Raw genomic sequence first — 21,949 nt, 5'->3', positions numbered from 1 at the left:
ATGATTATGACCGAGGTACAGAGCAGAGAGTCTGGCTCCAATACAATTCAGTTGCCTCATTCCAGGGCTGTGAATATAATTCACCGCCTGCCAAAGAGGAGAGCCGATGGGCATAGTAACACAGACCAGTAAAGGCCACTTCTAGAGACTTGTTGACCAGAACCAATGTCTGTATGCTGATCGACATCTGTATCAGGACATGAAAACTGACAGAGATGGCTTCTGGCATGACAGTGTGGTGGTAGTCTGCCGGAATAGTACAGGTGTAGTGCTAAACAGGCGTGTGAACTTACTCGTGCAGTGCCCGTTTCATTCGGAAACGGGAACGAATGTTTGGCCTAGAACGACCCAGTAATCAATTTCTTGGCAATTCTCGTTAGAAACGTGCGACCAGACTCGCTGCTTCAATGTCAGCCTGCCCGAGAAGCCGAAACAGGAGGGAATGGTAACCTTTGCAAGTGTGCTCAGTTGACCCTAGCTCTGTGATCTCGTGGTTCCTTGGCTAAGTGTGGCTAAACGAGATCTGCCTCGTCGTGTATAGAAAAAGCGGAACGATCAACAGTGAATGCAGTGCTAACACTCAGACAGCGACCGGCCCGAGGATGTCTATGAGACCCACGCCGTCAGATTAAGCGTAAGCCGTTCTCAAAAGCCTGTAGCTGGGCTAGCTCAGAAGATAGGCCGTAGCAAGTGGAACATTGACGGATGAGGCGCACGGGGGAAGTTTGGAAGACAAGCCGCCACGGAATCTCCATTAATTCCAAAAGCAAAGAAGTATGACGCTAGAAAGACGGTCAGGAAGGGTTGGCATATACCCCCGTGCACCCGGCTCCGGCTCCGTTAAGATCCACTTACGCTACCGATTCTGTAGGCCCGTAACCCCGTAACCTCACTTCCGACTCGGAGGCATAAACCAAAGTGCTCCGGCGCAACGGGTCTTTACCAGTTTGTCGGGAAACCGGGCAGTTTTTTAGAAACTAGACAATCTGTGCAATAGGTACAATGTAAGTGCCGGTAGGTGTCGGTGCAGAGCCCTGTCTTTCTGTCTCACCCAAATCCCCAAACTGTCACCTCGTCCCATTTTCTGTTTCGGCGCCAGGATAAGGAACAATAAATACGAAAACGTTTTCCAGCCGTCAAATTTTAAAATTTCCGGAAACAGATTGCCGAGGCGGAAAAGCTCATATGGTACAAGAAGATGGCTTGCCGAGACCGCGGCAGCTAACCTCAGAGCAAGACTGAGAGATACTGCATGTCTCACGTCGATGCTTGAGCTGACAGCCTACTTGCCACATGCTCATCCAACACCCCTTGCTTCCAAGTTTCCCGTTGATGACTAGCCTGGAACCAATTTCTCACGAGGCACATCCAGACTGCACTCTTTCAGATTTGGACTGAAACCTAATGCCAATTCCGGTGGCCATGGAATGATGGCTGACAAACATGACGCGCCTTCCACCCAAAAGCTAACGAGTCGACGGATGCTTGCATGGCGAGGAGAAGTAGCAAGCCAAAAAGGGCCTCTCTTATGTCCCCAAAAGTCCGTCATGTCTAAGACAGTCAAACCCGAAGCTCCAAGCTTTGTTGGTACTGGTCTCGCTTTGCGGAGCCCATTCGTTTACCATGAACGGAACAGACCTCGCTCATGCAGGATCTCGGCATGCGCTAGATCTTGTCTTGTAGCACCTATTGTTGAAGTGTTGTTTTTGTGTTACCAGCTTAATGGAAAGAAATTAGAGATAATGCTGTCATGTCTGGCCTGGAGGTCGGAAGCCGAACGGAACACATTTCTCTTTTGGGTAAAGAGCTTTATGTAGGAGCTTCTCTTGCGACAGCCTCTCTGTCTGTGCCATCAGTCGGAGCCGCCTCCAATGAACCCCGGCGTCCAGTCGAACCTCCTAAGGTGTCGGCGCCATCTTGCGACGCCATTTTGGATTCAAATTGCCGAGTCAGGAAATGCTTTCAGTCTAGCCTCAGCCCGCTCGTCATGTTTCTCCGCTTACCAGTCCCCCCCAAGGGCAGGCCGAGTTCACAGTATGGGCCTGTATGGGCCCATCCATCACGGCCGCAATGATGTAAGGCTTCGTCAAGCTTGGCCTGGACCATGGTTTATGGCAGGTGGGTATGCGGAACTTGAGGGCGACGAGGGAGACGCCGAAGCGAAAATAATAAAAAACCTCGTCACATCCACTTCACGTATAGTATCATTTTCGTGCTCTCCAATTGCTTATCACGTATTGCACCCACCTTTTTTTCTTTCTTTTCAGTTCAGCTCATCCCTCGAAGCCTTCAGCTCTTAGCTCTGTTTAAGCCTACCGCTTTGCTGGCAGACTTGGAAAGGTTCGCGCGATATTGCGGGCCAATTGCTTGATTTATTCGGGCTGCTCCTTTTATCTCCTCGAACCTTCCTTCATCCTGTTCCTATCGCTACCGCCCGTTACAGCTTTTGTTTCTGCGCACAATGAGGGCAGCCGAAAGGCTTTTCGTTGGGATCTGGGCAGTCGGCCATGCAGCAGCCTTCTTTATCATGCCTTGTTCTAAACCAGTGGTTGTTGAACGTGCCGATCCCATCGTCAACCCGGGAGCTCTTGCTGGACATGTCCACACCATCATGGGCGGCAACGGCTTTGACTTCAGCATGACCTATGAGCAGGCTCGCTCCGCAAGTTGTTCAACTTGCAAAGTCACTGCGGACTTAAGCAATTACTGGATCCCGACTCTCTATTACCAAGGGCAAGACGGCAAATTCACCAGCGTTTCTCAGTCCGGAGGCATGCTAGCCTATTACTTGTAAGTGGTAGTCCGGTGCAGTAAATGGCGACGCGATTGTGGTTGACCAAAGGCTTCTAGGTTTCGGCAAGACCCAAAAGATCCCGAGTACAACAACGGGCTTATAGCATTCCCCAAGGGCTTTCGTATGCTGGCTGGCGACCCCAAGCTCCGAAGCTTCAATAATACCCTAGAGCAGCGAGGTATTACATACGTGTGCTTGGGGAATGGCGGCCCCCAGACCAATGGGTTTCCTACACGCAACTGTCCCAATGGATTGCGACTTCAAGTCTTGTTTCCATCGTGCTGGGACGGCGTAAACCTGGATTCTCCTGACCACAAAAGTCACATGGCTTACCCAGGGGGGTTGGACAACGGCATATGCCCGTCAAGCCACCCCAAAAGATTCCCAACGTTAGGCACATCCTAGGAGCTGTTATCCGAGCAATACTAAACCCTCTCAGTCTGTTTTACGAGGTCATCTTCAACGTCAACGAGTTCAAGGACATGTGGTATGGCGAAAGTGGCACCCAGCCGTTCGTATTGTCCAATGGGTCAGTTCCCTTTCTCAGTTTGGCGAGGGGCACTATTGCTGACGCTGTACAGCGACCCGACAGGTTATGGTCTCCACGGCGATTTTGTCAACGGATGGGACGTCAATGTGCTCCAGGCTGCCCTCACACAATGCAAGGATGGCGGAGGCAGTATCGAAAAATGCACAGTATTCCAGTTCTTTGACGATGAGACAAGAAGGAACTGTCAAGTTCCAGTCAAAGTGGATGAGAGAGTACAGGGCCAGCTTGACAAGTTGCCAGGCTGTAATAGCATTCAGCGCGGCCCTGGCAATGCTCAGTCGGAATCAGGGTGTGGTGCAACAACTGAGATTTCGCAGCCCCAATGGGGATACAAGGACGTAACGAGCACGCTAAATTACAAGTATCTTGGCTGTGCCCGCGACCCGTCGGGCCAGGGTCGAACTCTTCCGAGCGCGAAGACGTCTAGCGATAGCATGACGGTTGATACCTGCATCAAGCATTGCGATGGAAAAGGCTTTGCATATGCGGGTCTGTCCTACGCAAAAGAATGCTGGTGTGGTAACTCGGTCGCTGATGATCGCATGCCCAAGAAGGGACTGTGGGGTGGATGCAACATGCCTTGTTCGGGTAGCCCGAGTGAGATGTGTGGTGGATGGGCTGCCCTTTCGCTCTACCAGAAGTGCGACGGAACTTGCCAAAATGCGGAGTTAATGTGAGGGTGATATCTGGCGGAACTATGGGGGCGAGAGCTGTCTGTATTTCATCAGTTATAGTACAACTTGCTCATGGATAAGCGCCTAGAGCATCTCAGCTTCATTCGTATTGCCTTAGCCTGATTACTGTCACCGTCGTCTACGTGTACCCTGTCGTATTACCAGACTAAGTTTGTCGCCTCCTCACTCTTTGAGCCCGACGCGTGTTGGGAAGCAGCATGGTGTTATCGATCAATTCCATGAACCCCCGCCAACATGGTCTCCAATATGATCAAGGCATGCAGTGCATGAGAGTGAGATTCATTAACTTATGAGGCGTAGGCCGTATACCCGAGATATCGCTAGGCCTCGGGTGATATTCCCTATATCCTCGAGGCTACTCGTCTTTCAACTATTGTACAGCCAGCTTTCTTTCGCGGCAACAAGAACGTGATTATACATGGATCGTCATTCGGCAATTGACGGAATCGTTTATTGACTACAAAAAGGACATTAGCAATGGTTACAAACACCGATTGTTATCGGGGAGGGCTCACGGTGGAAGAAGAACCTCGCCCCAGGAGCTCGAGAGAAAGGTCACGGCAGCCTAAGAACTCATGTTAGCAAGCCCGGCGTGAAGAAAGCTCGAAAATTGCGGAGTTACTCACGCCAAAGATGGCAATACTACGGACAATGGGCGCATTCTCGGACGAGGTCAGAGCATCGTAGGTTGATCTGAAGTAGCCCTTGGGCTGGCGGGAGCGCGGGCTGGCTCTTTCGACGACAACTCTTTTGGGAGGCATGTTGACTTTTCGATGTGAGGCGTAAAGAGAAAAGATTTAGGATCGAGTATCGGATATTGGAGAGCGTTGACGTCGTGGAGAGGGAAACGGACAAATCTTTCCTTGCTCGTGATGTGAAGTTGAAGTCGGGCCAGCTGCACGAAAGAAGCTTAGACAGTACGGGAGCCAAATTTTTTGACCGAGCTGGACGTCAGACGTACGTACACAAGCCACGGTTCCGTCTGCGTGGGCCCGATAGATGTGGCTCAGTTCTGCTGACCTAATACATCAAGTTCCAGTCCCAAGCAGGCCAAGTCAGCGCGCTCAGTGCGCTCAGTGCGCTCAGTAAGGTGCTTGCAGGAAGTGGCGCCTAGGTAGGTGTGAGGTATCCGTACTACCAACCCACCTACCTAGGTAGGTAGGTAGATTTGGGCTGTTGCTGCATTTTTCTTTTCCGTCAACACCTTGCAATCCAAAGGGCTTAAGTCCCATAAAGCTCATCACGCTGACGATGTGAAAGGCATCATCACGACCATATCCATCAGCAGGTACACGTCAAGACCATGGCTGATGCTTCGCAGCCGCCGGAGCCAGGTGGCTTCTTTCCATCTCAAACTCTCCCATCACCTGCTCCCAGCAGCACCTCCGCCCGCCCCAGTGCGCTTCTTCCGCATCCTCGTGCCAGGTCGCTCCGACCCGGATCGAACAAGGAAGAGACAGTCCGTAGATATGTTGAGGAACGACTGGCCATGATCAATCGTCGCTATGTCAAGAAGCACGGAAATCCAGAGCCTGGTGATCAGGTCGTCGGTTACAAAACCTTTGCCGAGCTTTGCAACGACCTGCACGGCGTCGTTGACGTCCTGTGGTTGTCCGGAACTCGTGAGGACCCCCCCACCCCCAAGAGTTCGCTGGACAAAAGTGTCCTGCATGCCTTGAGATACCAACTCTGACTCGTTTCTGCAGCGAGTATACAGATCCCCTTCCTCCTCAACATAGCCAGTGATTTTACACAGTGGATTGACGCATTTCCATCTTCTCCCAAAGCTACGTTTTCAATCTTGAAGAAGCTGGATCATTGTTTTGCAAGCATCCTTACCGGCCGCGACATAGAGACAAAAGATACGCTACCCGGCTTTGAGAACGGCATGAGAGCAGGCATGTCTACGACAGATATGGTCCGTTGTCGGAGTTCCGTGGAACAGACCAGGTTGGTCATTGTCGAGGTCCTTAGCAAGAAGCCGGATGAGGACGACGAGATGGAGGAGACTGAAAGTGAGACGGACGTCACAATGGATAACAACACTGAGAATGACGACGCAGTCGACCCGGTATGGGATGGAGACGACGACGGATTCTACCTGGACGCAACACGAGTCTATGAGCTTACCATTGTCCAACTGGGTGAGAGGTTGGGTGACGTCTTTGGACCCGCGGTCCCGGGTGCGAGCAACAACGCTCTTTGCTCTGCGGCCCCATGATAGCTTACAATTGACTCGGCGCTCTCAGGCTCCTGTGATTCTGTATGCGACGACGCGATGCCCGGCCCCATGAAATCAAGTCACCATGGTCCGGTCCCTCCCACATGTATGTATGGCTGGCTGGTTCTCACACCGTCGCCAATAGGATTGCGAACGGGGAACGCATCATCTCGGCGCGACACTTGCCACTCCTATTACAAAACAAAGAGTAAAGCTCGTCTCTCAACAAACGCGAGAGATGACATGATCTCGGCCCACATGGAAGTCTTCACGTGTCGACCGGCAGGCAGAGGCCGGGCTCCGTGGCGGCTGGTACACAGGATGTGCCAGGTTAGTAATTGCAAATAGATGCTGCGCGGCCAATCTTTCTCTCAGCACCAGATGCGCGACACACTGTTGGTCGGTTCACCCAAGGAGGACAGAGCAGCTCATCCCTATTAGTGACCGCTCTGGTTCTAAGGACGGTGATCATGTCTCACTGGTAGAGGTGGCAAACGGTTGCTGGCACCGGCGAAGGAGTTGAAGACATGCGTAAGCCCGACTCTTTGATTCCTGAGGACCTTTGCCTCGGTACCTACATGAGCTCGACCGAGAGTCCCAAGGAGGGATTCTCTGGGTATTCCCACGATCTTTGAGGTGGCGCAGGATACGTTCATGTGTTTGGCCTGAGTGAACCCTGCCAGAACCCCTGTCGCCTGGTGACCTGGTGTCTCAGAACATGCAATGCCGGTCCAAACATTAGAGAGCCATGCTTCTGCGCCGTTGCATGGCATGGAAAACCCCCACGCTCCTCTTTGCCTTGGAGGGAGCAGAAAACACACTGTGCTTTGTCAAATGAATGAAGTCGTCAACTTTGGCGTTAGCTTGCTGCAGAGCTAGGAGGGTTTGAGGGTCAGCAGGTTGCTTTGCATCTTTGCACTCATGTAGATATCCGAAGGCCTAGTTGACAGCAGGTATTCGTTTGACGGATTTCTCGATGGAACATTCCCACTTCCATGCTTCACAACAACTACAGCTAGCCAATTCTTGAGCTCTCTTATCAGACACCCTAAATCCATATTCTCTGGGTTTCCCGTCCATTTTCCAAACTAGTGTAGGTAGATGGTTAGGAACCAATTCTCAGCTGCTGGTGGAGATGATGCCCCTGAATAAAGATTATGTGTTCCATGCTCTACATACAAAATACCAATCATAGCGGCTGGCCAATGCACCCATCGGGAGTCGATCCTTGGCGTGGATGTGTGGCCGCCTATTGGGTCTCGTCCCATCTATATGTACGACGTACATAATCCACGCACCCTGGCCCCTATCATCCCGTCTTTCCTACTCCCGTATGGCCCATGTCCATATCATGCATCCATTCCTACGTCTATCGTACCTGAGCCGCATTTGCACGCGTCTATTCCAGACACAAGAAATATCCCTGGTTCGCATCTTGGCATGCTCTCGACCTTTGCCAATCCTTGTCTCTTGCGGCGGCTGTGGCCATGTCCGGTGCAAATCAGGGCTCCCTAGCATCCCCCGTCAGCCTCTGGCCATGCCTCCCTCCCATCGCCACCGCCCCAACCTCAACCTGCGACCCCGTTTACTTACTTACTACCGACTGTCTGCAGCCCACATACAAGCCCCTTTTCGGCCATTCTCGAGCCACCACCTGGATTCCAAGAAACATGGGCTTGGCCCAAGCAGCCTGTGCCAAGTTGCCCTGCGGCCTGTCGTCACCGCCCGCCCACCTGGAGTGTTCCCAGCTTCTGGGCGTTTCATCCTTTGCTCTCCACATTAAATCTCTCCCCTCCGTCTTACTGGTCTTTGTCTCGAGCATGAGCGAGGATGGCTGTGCAATGAGCGTCTTCGTCAGACATCCCTTGATGCCCTGTCTTCTTGTGAAGGGCAGGGGTGGGCGTTGTGTTCAACCATACGACCTGGCCCACGCCGTCCAGCCAGTTCCTGTCTGCATTATGGTATATATGCGTAGCCCAGCCTTGTGAGTAGTCGGTCGGTTCTGCTTTCGCCGCCTCTCTCGTTCTCTACCACACTTACGTTCACTCACTAGGCCAAGTGCCGTTCCATTCATTTCTTGGTGATTCAAGTCAATTCAGACATCATCGTCCATTCTTTTCCACTTGTCAGCTTTTGCAAGTGACCGATCCTCAGTACTCTGGACAGACGAGATTTATACAAGCGTTATCCATTATACATTCTTTTACTACACTTGTTGGCCCAAGATACCTTCACATCAGAATGATTTCCACAACAGCCAGCCTTCTCCTGGCTCTCCTGCCTGTTGTCACGGCTCTCGTGCCTCCCCCGGCAGATGGCATGAACATCATCTGGTCAGAAACATTCCAAGGCAACGCCGGATCACCACCTCGACGCGACACCTGGGACGTGGCCTTGGCCATCGACACGAACAACGAGGTCCAGACTTACACAGAATCCTCCTGGAACGTTCAAATATCCGGCGGCGAAACAATTCAGCTCATCCCCCGCAGATCGGCCAGCGGCGTCTGGACATCTGCGCGCATCGAAACCAAGGCAGCGTGGACCCCTCAACCCGGAGGAAGGATGAGAGTACAGTCCATGTTTAGGATGGGCGAGAACGCAAATAAGCAGGGCATGTGGCCCGCGTTCTGGATGCTTGGCGATGCTGTTCGCCACGGAGTCCAATGGCCCCTCTGTGGCGAGCTCGACATCTTTGAGCAGATCAACGGCCAACTCTCCGCAACGGGCACCGTCCACTGCCAACAGGAGGTTGGTGGCATCTGCAACGAGCCTGCCGGGCGCGGAGTAGCCACTTCCCTTCCCGACAACGGCTGGCACACATGGGCCTTGGAATGGGATCGAACTTCGAACAACTGGGCCACGGAGACCATCACATGGATGCGCGACGGTGTCGTATTCAACCAGCTCAGGGGTAGCGATATTGGGGATGAGGGTATTTGGGCGACGCTCGCTCACATGCCCTACTACGTGCTGATGAATGTGGCAGTTGGTATGTTATCTTTTCTGTAGATGCCGTCATTTCTGGGCAGTTGCTAATCATACACACCAGGCGGCACATTGCCGGGCCCCCCTACCGATGCCACACAAGATGGCTACGGTAGCATGATGGAGATTGGTTATCTTGCCATCTACCAGTCCCCATAATCGTCATGACATCATCTTCCGTCTTTACCACGAGACCTACCTAGCATTCGCACCGTTCTGGGCATAGTTGGTACCGCAGCTGCAGCACGATATGTCAATTCCGAAACCACACCAGGGTGGCTGCCATCGCAATGTCGAAAGCACGTAACCGAATACCGTAGCATGTCTCTCTTCCCCAAATCGTTGGGCAAAATTCTCTTGCCTCTCTTAGTATATACCCCTTACGATAGCGACGTACAGCGGCTTCTTTCCCCCTTTACATTCCGGCCTTACCGTACACACGCGCACAAGACAGCGCAGATGGATGAAACAATGGACATTACGTGTTCCGCAAGTCGGCGTTGATTTCATACTGAGTCAGTGTTGAGGACGGTGGGTGAATCTCGACATGGCATAATCATAGGCCTGTGATCCATTATAAGTCCCGTTGTATTCTCAAAGGATTATTCGTGAATATTGTATCGAACCAAGGACTGAGCTGGTATGTAACATGGCCAACGACTAGGGCTGCAGGTGTATCGCCAGGGAGGCATCTAGGCCTTTGAACACCCCACCAGCTCCATTAAGCGTGTCCTAACCTCATGAAGGAGAATACCTATGTGAAGGTGGGTCGTTGAATAGCACGTTGGCTTATAATGAGCGGGCTCCACAAGTAGCTTCAGTTCTGCACAGTGTCAGTCGATCGCATGGGGAAGCGAGCGGCCCGCGCGGTTGAGCTTGGTGGCAGGTCGATCAAAGTTTCTTTATTCCGCACGCGCTGGGGATAGGAGCTGCCATATCGGGGCCATATCAGTATCAAACCACTTCCACGTCCGTATTTGGCCTCGTAGTCGCATTACACGACTGCACACTGTTGAACGGCCAAAAGAATCAGACGCAGGGTTCTGCTTCGAGAGGAGACGCTTCGAGCATAGCAAAGTTGGTTGTCTGTTCAACAGTAGAATGCCCAATATACCGTACTTTGTACGGTCTTTTCACGCATAGTAGCCGAAAACTCGTGTTTGGTTTGTGAGCTGCAAGGATAAAAGAAGCTGGATTGATTCTCGTAAGCCAGTACCGCAACTTGCTACAGTATAATCTGACAAGACCCAGGGCAAACGAAGATGGCTGGATGATACGGGGGTAAGAAGTGTCACTGGCCTTCTAGTAAATACAATGCTCCTCACGTATCCACCGCCGATACAGCTGCCCCCTTTTGAACTAATCTTCGCATTTCTTTTCCATAGGTAAACACTCATGGGTTGACAGACCTCCCCAATTTCCAAATAAAACCCCGGATCCGCCATCTCACGTCGTATGCCGCATGTAATCAATGATTTCGCCCAGTTGTTCAATAGGAAGAGGGCACCCGACAAAAACTCGCGAAACCGACCCCTGGAACTCCAGAACCTATGATCCAAGGGCCACTCCGGCGAGCGGTCGGTCCACTGACCACCAACTCAGAGTAGGCCCCGTCAAGTTGTTATGCGCGTTACCCCAGGCAGATGCACGCAAAAGATTAGATCGCCATCCATAACTAGGCTGTAATGAACGACGAGGCTTGCCAAGTGTGCCGCTAACCAGACAATAAACAGAGATATTGCCTCTAGCGACACCATCGGAAAGCGACATGGAAAGACAACTAGGAAAAAAGAAAGTAGCAGGCTCGGCAGCAGTAAGAACTGAATCTAAGAGACAATTCAGAGCCTACAGGCATCAAACAGAGGATCCCGAGACAAAGTAGTTGACGACTGGAGGGGTCGATAGCAGAGCCAATTCTGACGTGAAGTAACCGAAGAAAGCTTTTTTTGGTATTCTTGTGCGCATTCATAAAACAAGTGAAATTCGCCGTGCTTCGCAAGTAGCCTACTGCTTAACTGCACCGATATGTAGACTCGATGCGGTCGAGTCAGGGGAATCGTAACAACGCCTTAACAAATGACTGAAGCCTGACGGGAAACGGGAAGAACCGGACGCCTGCGCAAAGCCAGATTCGGACGTCTAGTCTGCGCCGATTTCGTTGCCGCCCTCCATGCCAAATGACCCAGTGTTAAAGTCAAAGGCTTGGTTGTCGCCGTCTTCATGGAGAAACGAGTCGAAGTCGAAGTCGTTGAGCACGTTGTCCGAGACCAAAGGGTCGGCGAATGTCATGGCGTTGAAGTCAATCGCGTTCGAGCTGTCCAGGCCAGAAAATCCGTTCTGGTTATTGTCTGTGTGAGGCTGAGGAGCGACCTGAGCTGGAGGGGCTGGCGCAGGAGCACCCTGTTGACCATTGGGTACAGCGGGCACAGCGGCGTTTTGCCCGTTCTTGTTGAAGCTAACAGCATTGACAGGGGTGATAGGGGTCGCCGGCGTTGGCGGCTCGGCATCCTGCGCACCGTCTGTAGCCGGAGTAGTGCCGCTGTTGAGATTTGTGTTTGATTTCTTTTGAGTCGCGGCCTGCACAGGGTTTAGTTGGTGGATCGATGTTATGAGCTCAAGTGAAGTGCTTACTTTAGTCTTGGCGTTTTTGTTGTCCTTCTTCTTCGGGGCAGCCTTGTTAGACTGCGAAGGAGTTGGAGGGGCTGCTGTCGCCTGCTGGGGCGACGACGTGCTTGTGCGGTTGGCATTGGCACCAGCTGGTGCAGACGGGGGCGGCATTGACCGTTGTTGCGGGGTACCCTGAACTGGACCCTGGGGGCCCTGGGGCACCATCTGGTTGCCGTTCGGGCCGCCTTGCTGCCACTGCACTGGTTGATTGCCCTGACCGGCTTGTTGAGGCTGCTGCTGGGGCTGCTGCTGCTGCTGCTGCTGCTGTTGCTGTTGCTGCGCCTGCTGCTGTTGCTGCTGTTGTCGAGCGGCCATCATTTGCTGCGGGTTCATCTGACCGTTGAACTGCTGGCCTGGATGCGAGCTAGGGGGGCGCATGCCGCCATTCATCTGAGGGTTGGGGACCATGTTGCCGTCCATCTGGTTGCCCATACCCTTGAAGAAGTGTGGTGCCATGTTGGGGTCCATTTGGCTGTTCATAAAGTTCATGGGATTGGGGGAGCCGCGCGACTGCGCGCCCTCAGGCAATGGTGACGGAATGCCCGCGTTATTCATTTGCGGCGTGCCTCGCTTCATCTGCTCCGTGGGGTTCGGCGACGCTCCGGATCTGCCTCCCTGAGGAGATGTCTCTGGGAAAGGCTGGCCGTTGGGGCCAGGAGGGCCGCCTGGGCCACCTGGTCCATCTCCTCTAGGCATAGCGCCGCCCATGCTATCCTGCTCCTGTCGAGCCATCATAAGCCTTTTCTTATTCTGCTGCTCCAGAAGCATTAGCTGCATTTGATAGTCTTGCAGAGCGTGGTTACTTCCACCACCGGCTTGAGCGCCGCCTGGGCCAGGCCTAATACCGCCGGGACCCATCTCCCCAGCGTTGTAGTATGCAGCCAGCCCGGCCCCATCAGGGCCTTGCGCCATCATGGGCGAGCCCTGGCCCTGAGGGCCAGACGCGTTGGGCATGGGCTTGTTAGGCATTTGACTAGCTTGGTGTTGTTGGAGGTTTGCCGCATATGTGGCAATGGACTTAGCTTGAACAGCAGGGGGTTGATTTGAGAATGTCGTAAACTGCTGTTGGGTCAGCGACGCCGGGTTAATGCCGTTGGTGATGAGCATTTGCTGAGCTTGGGCTACGTTTGGGGTGGTCCCCACCTGCTGGCCCGGCATGCCCTGTTGTGGTCTTCCGTTCGGCATCATTCCAGGTTGGTTGGGAAAGTTGGGCGCTCCATCCAGGCGAGGTCTCTTGGAAGGCGAGGGGGCGTTTTCACCGGAACCAGGCGATGAAGGGCGTTGGCGGTTTCCATCCATGTCCGAAGGGTCTCGTTGCATCTGGGTTTGCTTTGCATGCTGCAGCATTTGCATAGCTTGGGGGCTACGCGGGGCAAAATGAGCAAACCAAGCAGACAACACGGGGCAAAATATGGGAAGCTGTGGCGACTCACTTGTTTTGATTATTGGCCATGGCCGTCCGCACAAGTTGGTTCTTTTGCATGTTCATAGCCATGCCTCCATTTTGCATATTGCGCATCATCTGGGAATGATATTGCTGCTGGGCAGCTAAGCCATCGGGGCGCATCTGGCGGAGGAGTTCCTGCTGCTGGTTCTGTCGCATGCGGGATTGCTGCTAAAGAGCCTAGTTAGCGGTTGCATGCATGATGCGCAGATGAAGGGGGGGCGGCGTACCTGGGTGTGGCTGACGTATTGATTGACAGGGCCGTTGCCTCCTTTGGTGCGTTGCGCATGGAAAATATCCCAGAATAAGCAGAACCACTCGTACAAGAAGGATGATTCCGAAGCAGGCATTGGCAGTTTAGGGGCAGGCAGGTCGTCAGGCAACTTGGCATCGATGTCATCCTTTGAGTCGGTGTCCATGGGGTCATCGCCGAGGCCGTTGCCCAAAAGATTCCCGTTCTCGTCCCTCCGGCGGTTTGATCCGTCCTTCATGACGTTTACTTGGTTGTCCCCATTGAGGAGGGTTCGGGCGCAATCAAACATTTGATGGCGGAGGAAGTACTCGTAGATGTAAGTATTGAGCAAGGTACGCTGGCTCTCGGTAGGAACAGGCATCTGTCGTGGACCGCCGGCGACTTGAGGCGCAACTGCGCCATTATTCATCATTGGGACGGGGGCGCCAACAGGACCGCCCATGGCGTTCATGTTGGCCAAATTGGGATTGACGTTAACGTTCATGGTTGTGAGCTGGGTTGCAGACAGTCGTCTGCCCAGCAGGGTAGGGTGAGGTCGATGCGGTGAAGAAAGAAAAGGTTGAAGGATAGATGGTGGTCGGAGGCGAAGAGTGAGCGTCGGGGTTCGTCAGAAACTTCCCGGGTCAGCGACCGTCAAGACTGGCACTGAGGGTTTGGCTAACTGGCGGGCAGATGCGTCGGAGTCAGTGGGTTGAGGGCCACCAGGGGGTGAGTAGCCTTTGAGTGATGGCGCGGGAGTAGTTCAAGGAAAGGAAGGGAATGTCTTGTCGGTTGGATAGGCGCGACGGGTAGATGAGTATGCGCAACTCGTGACGGCAGTGGTGGTATGTGATGTTACAAGTGAAGAAGGGAAAGAGAAAAAAAAGAGAGAGAATAAAATAAAATAAAAAGGGTCGAAGGACGTGCGTACAGCGACAAAGGCTGGATTGAATGTTTGATGAGGGCGATGGCGAAGAAGGCGGCGAAGGCGAAAGCAGGGCCAAATGCAAATGCAGGTGTGGGTTGAGGAGTGGAAATGGGAGTGGAAAGACAGCCTGGGAAGAAGAGGAGAGGAGGTGGAGGAGGAGGAGGAGGAGGAGAAGCAGCGCGACGGCTCGGGTCGGGGGTAAAGGTAGTTTGGCTTTGGCTTTTGATTTGCTTTTGGCTTTGGGGTTTGGCCGGGCTGGCAGCTGGTGCTGCTATCGCTGCTGTGCAGGTGCTCTCCCCACGTCTCTCAAGTCTACCAGCGCGGTGAGGTGGCTCTGGCCAGGCGGCGTCGTCGATCCTAACAGCCAAGGGTATTATCCCGTAGCAGGTCAGGTTCCCTCTTCTCTCTCCCGCAAGCGCTAGGCCGATAAGGCGAAGTCGAGAATGAAGTCGACGATTGTCTCCGGGGGGGCGCGACGGCGGGTAACCATTAACGGAGAAATGGACGCGAATTCAAGGCCAAGTTGAGTTTGAATACGTTGGGCATGCAAGGCCACTAGGGGTTCGGTTGTTGGAAATGGGGAGGAAGGGGGAGCAGCAGGAGAGCGAGAGAGCAGTAGGAGAGAAAGAGAGGGGCGCTTGGTCGACGGGACGGAGGAGAAAGACGGGACAAGGCAAAGGGAAGAGGGAGTGAGTGTCGGGGAGTGGACGTGGACGTGAACGTGGACGCGGACGTGGGAAAGGATGGGGTTGGGATTTTCCTAATTTTCGCCTGGGACGCTTGAGCAGATTTTCGGGGTGGGAAGTCTGGAGACCTGGAACCGTGAGTTAGCTAGTAGCTACATTGGCTGCTCGGGGCAGGAGCTCGCTGTCGACGCGGGTATACCTCAGAATGTGACGCGAACATTTGAGAATGTGTTCTGCCTGAGGCCACATATATCGTTATATCAAAGGCAAAGGCAAAGGGGGAGGGGCGAAAGGGACAAGACTTCGGACTCAGAGGGTTCCAAAAGTGGGTGGAAGGGGGCACAACCACCTGTCACCGCCCTGCCGCCTCCTAAATGCCATTCCAACGTCGGGTTCTGCCTGCCCTGCAAAGTGCTACGTTAGTACCATTTTGCTGGTACGTTATGCACTACCTAGGTAGGTAGGTAGGTACCCTGTCCTGTCAGGTACTTAGGGAGCCTGTAGGCCCCATTTTCCTCCAGCAGGCAGAGCTGAGATGCACCCGAGATGCCTGAATTGCTGCAATTGCTGGGTTCTTGTGTTTCCCAGGTTAACACTTGATGCAATAAGATGCAGACACCGGCGCGAGATGAAGATGTCGACCTTGTGCTCCGGATCTTTGCTTTATTCAGACTGCGCCTTCCCGTCGGCCGATGTTCCTCGTTAATGCGCGTCGCATCCCATGGCATCTTGAATGGAGCTCACATAACCCGGCACGTTTCCTCACTTGTCTCAGCGACCGCGACCGCGCTGCAAGTACAGACGCGTCATACCACGCCGAATGATAGGTATTTCTAAAGCTCTAGCTTGCCTACCCACAACCTACCCCTGCCTCACGTAATTTTCAAGCAGAGCCTCCCACTTCACGTCTGGTCTTAATCCTCTTCGACATATCGCGTTAACGTAGACTCAGTCGCAGATGCAGACGTATATGCTTGCTTCATGCAAGTGCAGACAGGCCCTCACTAACCACACCGCCGCAATCAATGTTCCCGTCTGGTTGACTGATGTCGTTCAAAAGCAGCCCACCCCGACTCATGCGCCGTACAGGCTACCTAGTCCTTTCAACACGCTTGATTTCGCAGTCGACGGACCCTTCAGAGTCAAGACGCCACGAATCCTGTATTGCAATGTGTTCCGACTTGATACGCTTTGCTCTGAAAAGCTTTTCATTTCAAAGACATCTCGTTCGATCAAACGACCTATCCACAGTTAAAATTAAGGGCGGCCTAGAGACCATTGCTGGACCCTCGCACAGACCCTTACAATAATATCACGGCAACTTCAAGCTCCAGTCATGACAACGGAAGCCGAGGTTAAGGGTCGAGCTCACACAAAATGCATAGACAGAACCAGAATTCCTGATGTGACGACAGTTTCAATCGGTGCACCGAGAATGTTAAGGTGGCCTTGGATGACGCCCACTGCCGTTTGCTTATCAACCAGTCCACGCGCGGGTGACGCCGCCACCCCGAGTCACCGGCTTTCCATCTCGCCCTCCCCCTGGGATCCGCCGAAACCGACCGGCCGTCCCGAGAGACGCAGGCATTTTCACGCCTACGAGCGACTTGCAACGGGCTGACACGTGCTGGCCAAAGCAGGTCTACCGCCAACCAAATGCGCGGGTTTGGTTTCGAGTTCTTGTGAAACATAGTACTGTTGAAGCAAATCTTTTGCACACTGATGCCTACCAAGTTGGCAAGACTAGATTATTACGGCTCGTCGTCAAAATTAACTCGCCTTACAGACTGCGTGGGGACAGACTGGGGCCAGGCATGTAGAATCCGTCGCCGTAACATGGCTCGCGCATGCGGCGCGCCAAGGTACAGATGCCAACAACACGAACTGTGAAGCTGGTCATTCGATTTTGGGCGTTATTGGCCCCTGCAATTCTTCTGATAATTGTACCAAAAACCAAAAAAAAAAAACTGTTTGGGTTGGTACATATACCGCTGTCAGAGCTACCGTCACCATCGTCCTAGATGGGAATTTGCAGCTAGCATGGACCATTTCTGGGCGTATAATTCTGTTTGGTATTGTGAATGACGCGTTTCGTAGCCTGGTCGTCTTTGAACAGCATGCGCTGCGATGCACGGCCCAGAGAGCTCCCGGCCTAGTCCTCTCCAACGCAATGATTTCATGACGTCTGATCTTCGTGTTTTATACTGTATTTTTCCGACTGTTGGAGTATTATTGTGCACATGTGCAACCTAGAGGGACCACCTGTGATACATACTCCAGTCTGATCTTAGCGTTTCGCAAAGAATGACGAGGCTGAGGTCGTGCTCTCCAGCTGACAAGGACTGTACCATATCAAAGTTTCTCGACGATTGAAGACCATGGCATGCAGTATGCGAGGAGGCGGATCGGAGCACAATGCTCGACTTGAGCAAGGAGAGACAACGATGTATTGCGCGGGGGTGCCATGCCACTCAATCGTCTTCCGGCGGTAGTTCGTCGTCAATGTACCGCACTAATGACACCCTCATTTCCGTCGTGTCATGACCCCGTAGCACGTCGCTGATGAAATGCGCCTCTACTTGCATCTGCACCATTTCCAGTGCTCCTCGCAGCACGCCGCAGAAAATATTAGAGTACCACAGCTCGTCCTGAGCTCGCTCATCGTCGGGTAGCTCAACGAAATCCGCCAGAGGATTCTCGTCAAATACAAGCGAGAACTGCTTGTTGTCTGTTGTCCAATTCGTCACCTGCGGCGTGATATTCAGGAAAATTTTAAAGCCGACCTGGTTTGCCAAGTGTCAGTACAACGCCCTTCTGGAAGACACTACGACGGCTTCCTACCCTCGCAATCATGTCTGCTGTCTCGCGGAAGTTTGAACATCTCTTCATCGTGTTCGATTTGGCCAGGTAGTCCTCAATGAGACGGAGGCCAATATTGTACCCCATCTTGTCCAACTGCTTGTTGACCTCGGCATAATCGGTGTCGTAGTCCTTGCACAGTTGCGCAACGATCGTTCCGTATGTGAGGGTGACGAGCTCGGCGTTGACTTTGTCTATCCGAGTCCTGCAATCAAAATGTCAAATGTGTTCGTTCTAGGCATATGTGGACGTTGCGACGTACTTCCAGATTCTGTCGTGTGGTTAGCTCGTGTCATCAACGCATGTACTACAGGGAAACATACTCCTCGCCCAAGCGGGTTGCCTTGCTTGCAGCCATGATCGTAGTAGCAGCTTTCAAGGTTTGTTGTTAGTTTTGATGGCCTCTGCAACGACGTCAAGTATAAGGGAAGTAAGTAGTTCGAAACACGCGGCAGCCGCAGTCAGGTCGGTTATGTTTTGTCTACGTCGTCTGTCGCCGTCTTCGCCGCAGTACCGAAGCTGTTACAAGTGCCCTTTGCACAAGGGTTGCGGTAGCGAGGGTGACTGCCTTCAGGTCGCAGCTGTCGCAGTACTTGGGTGTTTGACGTTGACTGTTTACCGGTGGTGAGGTGGGTATTGAGAGGATGGCAGTGCAGGGGTTGCTATCTATCGGGCGAGGGAGGAACAGTCGACAGTGGATATCGGCGCACCCCAATGTTGAAGCCCCACCTTCTAGCCTCAGAGCTCGGGGATCGGCAGAAGCAAGCTCCGTTCCGCCCCCAACCTCGCACAGGTCAATGATCTCAGCAGCAACACATTTTCTCTGGTCTACAACTGAACCTCGTTCAATAGCCTCGACACGCCTCGCCACGATACCCCCGCAGCCTTCGGACCAAGACAACCTCCTTAACCCTACTATTCGATATTTACACGAAATTTTGATCTGTATACCGACATCATGTCTGCCGAAAAAAGACCAGCTTCTGATGAGCCTGGCGCGGGCCAGATGATCGTGAAGCGTCAGAACGTGGGATCTTCAACCGGAGCGCTGGCTCGACTGAATGCCTCGGGAAACAGCACCGCATTGGTGCAGACAGTAAGCAGATACATCGCAGGCAACCAGCACTCTACTGATAGTATTACGGCTAGACTCCCCGGACGAGTAATCTGCAGGCACCGGTCATGGAACTCTCCGGCCACTCTGGTGAGGTCTTTGCCGCCAAATTTGACCCTACCGGCAATTTCATTGCTTCCGGGTCGATGGATAGAAGCATTTGTACGTTTGAGATTTCTGAGCGTCTCATCATGGTGCTTTGCTGATACCCCGCAGTATTGTGGCGAACCTATGGCGACTGCGAAAATTATGGCATTCTCACGGGCCACCGCGGCGCTGTTCTCGATCTACAGTGGTCCAGAGACTCTAAGATTATTTACTCAGCTGCAGCCGACACACATCTGGCAAGCTGGGATATTGAGAACGGCACAAGAATACGAAGGTACATCGGCCATGACGAGATTGTGAACACGATGGATATCAGCAAACGAGGCGAGGGTATGCTGGTAAGCGGTAGCGATGATGGTACGATAGGACTTTGGGACCCAAGATCGAAGCATGCGGTGGATCACATTGAGACCGAGTTCCCCATTACTGCCATTGCTATGTCCGAGGCCGGAAACGAAGTTTACTCGGGCGGCATCGACAACGACATCAAGGTCTGGGACCTGCGTAAGAAATCCGTTGTGTACTCCATGCTTGGACACCAGGATACGGTTACCTCACTCCGAGTATCACCGGACTCACAGTCACTGCTTTCATTTGCCATGGACTCTACGGTTAGAACATGGGACATTCGCCCGTTTGCCCCGACAGATAGGCACATCAGAACATTTGACGGCGCTTCCGTGGGCCTCGAGAAGAATCTTATTCGAGCCAGCTGGAACTCTGATGGCAAGAAAGTGGCTGTCGGCTCTGGCGACGGCACCGCCACTATTTGGTCCAGCGAGACTGGCAAGCTCATGTACAAGCTTCCTGGACATAAGGGGACCGTGAACTGCGTTGAGTTTGCGCCCGGTACGGAACCTATTGGTGAGTTGTACTTCTTGAAGCATGGTGACGATACTGAGCTAATGCATCATCAAAGTACTTTCTGCATCTTCTGATCGGAACATGCTTCTTGGAGAGCTGCGATGATGGCGATGCGCCTCGCGAGAAGTCAATCCTCTAACGGAGGGCATTTCCCAGAGCGCCTCCTGGTCGATGTGTACAACCATGCCATAGCGGCATGCAGCTCACCTCCAGTCCACCGATGATGGGGCTGAGATAGGTGACGGTGGAGAATACTATATTTGCACACGTGATAAGGTAGAACGAAGAGCGTGCATCATCAACACGATGCGCACGATTTGTTGAAAGTTTGCCGAAGTGGAAGTTAGAGCTGCCTTTTACGACCCAACAGTGGTGGCATATCTGCACGCATGGCGCGAGGAGATGCAGAGACGATATAAGACCGTAAATTGGCGGTAGTTCTTGGTAAAGGAGGCATTTACCTTACGGGGACTGCTGTAACAACATGGCAATGAAAAACAAGGCAACGACCAGTTTGATACCCTAGAAATGCCGATGTCGGCAAGTTGGTTGGGGTCGTTGGGTATATGGCTTACGTAGTGTCAAGAGAGGGCATATGCCAGCGAACGGCACGGCCCAGAAATACCTATCTGGTGTGTCTGCATTGGCCCTCGGGACAGGGCCACATGGCTCCCCGCGGCGTGAGAAACGTGGGGTTGGGAATGTGTCACCTCACCCATGAACGTTGCCCGTACAGGTGAGATCCAGACCACTGTTTTGACATCTGGGGAGTCTTTTGGCGTGTGCCCATAGACAAAGCATACCCGCGTTGTCGGGCTTCATTAGGTCTCCGGGACTATGACAACGAGCTGGGCAAGAAAGCTGCTGTGTAAAGCAGTGAAAGGTTTGCTTTCGACCTATGGGCAAGGGCAGATGTCATTTGACTTGAAGCTCGTCTATCTACACAGTGAGGTTGACCAGACCGAGTCCTTGTGGGGTTTGCTCTGGAAGAGAGGCACAATGTTCGTCTCGCACGCGCCTTGTGCTGGGGAGAGAGGAGGCTCGGTTAACTCTATCGGCTTCAAGGAGGGCATGGAGATCACTGGCAGCCGTGGCAGGCGAAGAGACGGGGCAATCTTGCGATTTATGGAGACTGCACATGGGATGACTGCAGATATCTAACGGACGAATATACGAGTTTGGACGGTGGTGATGATACCGAGGTATCACCAAGGAAGCGTTGCAATTTCTCGAGCAGGTAGTGCAGTAAGCAAGGTATCGTGGACTGTATAGTCTGTAGGCGCGCAAGAGAGGTTTGTACATATATGCTTGCGGCGTCGCATCTGGACGAGGCAGAGCGAATCCCTGTTGCGAAGTTACGAGCGCAATTAGAATGTCTCGAATGAGGGTACCCGCACCTTATCTGAGTGCAATTAATGTCAACCCCTGCTTCTTGACATGGACCAGATTTCACACCAACGAGGCATCAAATTACGAGTGGGCTTTTTTTGGAGAACGCTCACCCTAAGCCAACAGCTGGTCCGGGAGCCGTGAATTGAAGATTGGCTCGTCTTGAGGAGGAGCGGTGGGGGCCATGCCTAACACCAACAACGACAAAGACGATTCTCGTCTTGGCCGACACAAGAAACATATCAAGCCACAGAGGCCCCTTTATGGCAAGGGGGCCGGGGCCCGAGTGGTTGCTATTCTTGCCGCCAACGTTACCGTAGGTGTTGGTGTGTATTCATACCGTATCTAGGCATGTGCATCAGGTAAGGCGAGGTAGGTATAATGCTACACTGCATTAGGAAGGGGAGGGA

At 52.9% G+C, this 21,949-nt stretch overlaps 8 protein-coding genes across 8 annotated transcripts; 4 read left to right on the top strand and 4 right to left on the bottom strand.

The window, feature by feature from the left end:
* Nucleotides 1–2,461: 2,461 nt before the first annotated feature.
* Nucleotides 2,462–4,021, top strand: GLRG_03559 (WSC domain-containing protein; the record flags this gene model as incomplete). Its single annotated transcript, XM_008094244.1, has 4 exons — nt 2,462–2,790; nt 2,851–3,183; nt 3,234–3,323; nt 3,376–4,021. The coding sequence occupies 4 exons, from the start codon at nt 2,462–2,464 to the stop codon at nt 4,019–4,021; spliced, it is 1,398 nt and encodes a 465-aa protein (XP_008092435.1).
* Nucleotides 4,022–4,550: 529 nt separating this feature from the next.
* Nucleotides 4,551–4,800, bottom strand: GLRG_03558 (uncharacterized protein; the record flags this gene model as incomplete). The annotated part of the gene is made up of 2 exons (XM_008094243.1): nt 4,551–4,604; nt 4,666–4,800. 2 exons carry the CDS (start codon nt 4,798–4,800, stop codon nt 4,551–4,553), a joined length of 189 nt encoding a protein of 62 aa, XP_008092434.1.
* A 542-nt stretch (nt 4,801–5,342) lies between these two features.
* On the top strand, nt 5,343–6,260 carry GLRG_03557 (meiotic recombination protein DMC1; the record flags this gene model as incomplete). The annotated part of the gene is made up of 2 exons (XM_008094242.1): nt 5,343–5,661; nt 5,746–6,260. 2 exons carry the CDS (start codon nt 5,343–5,345, stop codon nt 6,258–6,260), a joined length of 834 nt encoding a protein of 277 aa, XP_008092433.1.
* Nucleotides 6,261–7,761: 1,501 nt separating this feature from the next.
* GLRG_03556 (uncharacterized protein) lies at nt 7,762–8,082 on the bottom strand (the record flags this gene model as incomplete). The annotated part of the gene is made up of 2 exons (XM_008094241.1): nt 7,762–7,771; nt 7,883–8,082. The coding sequence occupies 2 exons, from the start codon at nt 8,080–8,082 to the stop codon at nt 7,762–7,764; spliced, it is 210 nt and encodes a 69-aa protein (XP_008092432.1).
* A 419-nt stretch (nt 8,083–8,501) lies between these two features.
* On the top strand, nt 8,502–9,407 carry GLRG_03555 (glycosyl hydrolase family 16; the record flags this gene model as incomplete). The annotated part of the gene is made up of 2 exons (XM_008094240.1): nt 8,502–9,252; nt 9,313–9,407. The coding sequence occupies 2 exons, from the start codon at nt 8,502–8,504 to the stop codon at nt 9,405–9,407; spliced, it is 846 nt and encodes a 281-aa protein (XP_008092431.1).
* A 1,980-nt stretch (nt 9,408–11,387) lies between these two features.
* Nucleotides 11,388–14,096, bottom strand: GLRG_03554 (uncharacterized protein; the record flags this gene model as incomplete). The annotated part of the gene is made up of 4 exons (XM_008094239.1): nt 11,388–11,825; nt 11,880–13,278; nt 13,349–13,530; nt 13,590–14,096. 4 exons carry the CDS (start codon nt 14,094–14,096, stop codon nt 11,388–11,390), a joined length of 2,526 nt encoding a protein of 841 aa, XP_008092430.1.
* A 3,580-nt stretch (nt 14,097–17,676) lies between these two features.
* Nucleotides 17,677–18,422, bottom strand: GLRG_03553 (transporter particle component; the record flags this gene model as incomplete). Its single annotated transcript, XM_008094238.1, has 4 exons — nt 17,677–17,988; nt 18,047–18,269; nt 18,327–18,335; nt 18,388–18,422. The coding sequence occupies 4 exons, from the start codon at nt 18,420–18,422 to the stop codon at nt 17,677–17,679; spliced, it is 579 nt and encodes a 192-aa protein (XP_008092429.1).
* A 600-nt stretch (nt 18,423–19,022) lies between these two features.
* Nucleotides 19,023–20,255, top strand: GLRG_03552 (WD domain-containing protein; the record flags this gene model as incomplete). The annotated part of the gene is made up of 4 exons (XM_008094237.1): nt 19,023–19,160; nt 19,214–19,340; nt 19,395–20,150; nt 20,206–20,255. The coding sequence occupies 4 exons, from the start codon at nt 19,023–19,025 to the stop codon at nt 20,253–20,255; spliced, it is 1,071 nt and encodes a 356-aa protein (XP_008092428.1).
* Between the last annotated feature and the right edge of the window lie 1,694 nt (nt 20,256–21,949).

The sequence above is a fragment of the Colletotrichum graminicola genome (assembly GCF_000149035.1).
Source record: "Colletotrichum graminicola M1.001 genomic scaffold supercont1.10, whole genome shotgun sequence".
NCBI lineage: Eukaryota > Fungi > Ascomycota > Sordariomycetes > Glomerellales > Glomerellaceae > Colletotrichum > Colletotrichum graminicola.
The sequence above is the reverse complement of the archived record's forward strand: the minus strand, read 5'-3'. Positions and strand labels throughout refer to the sequence as shown.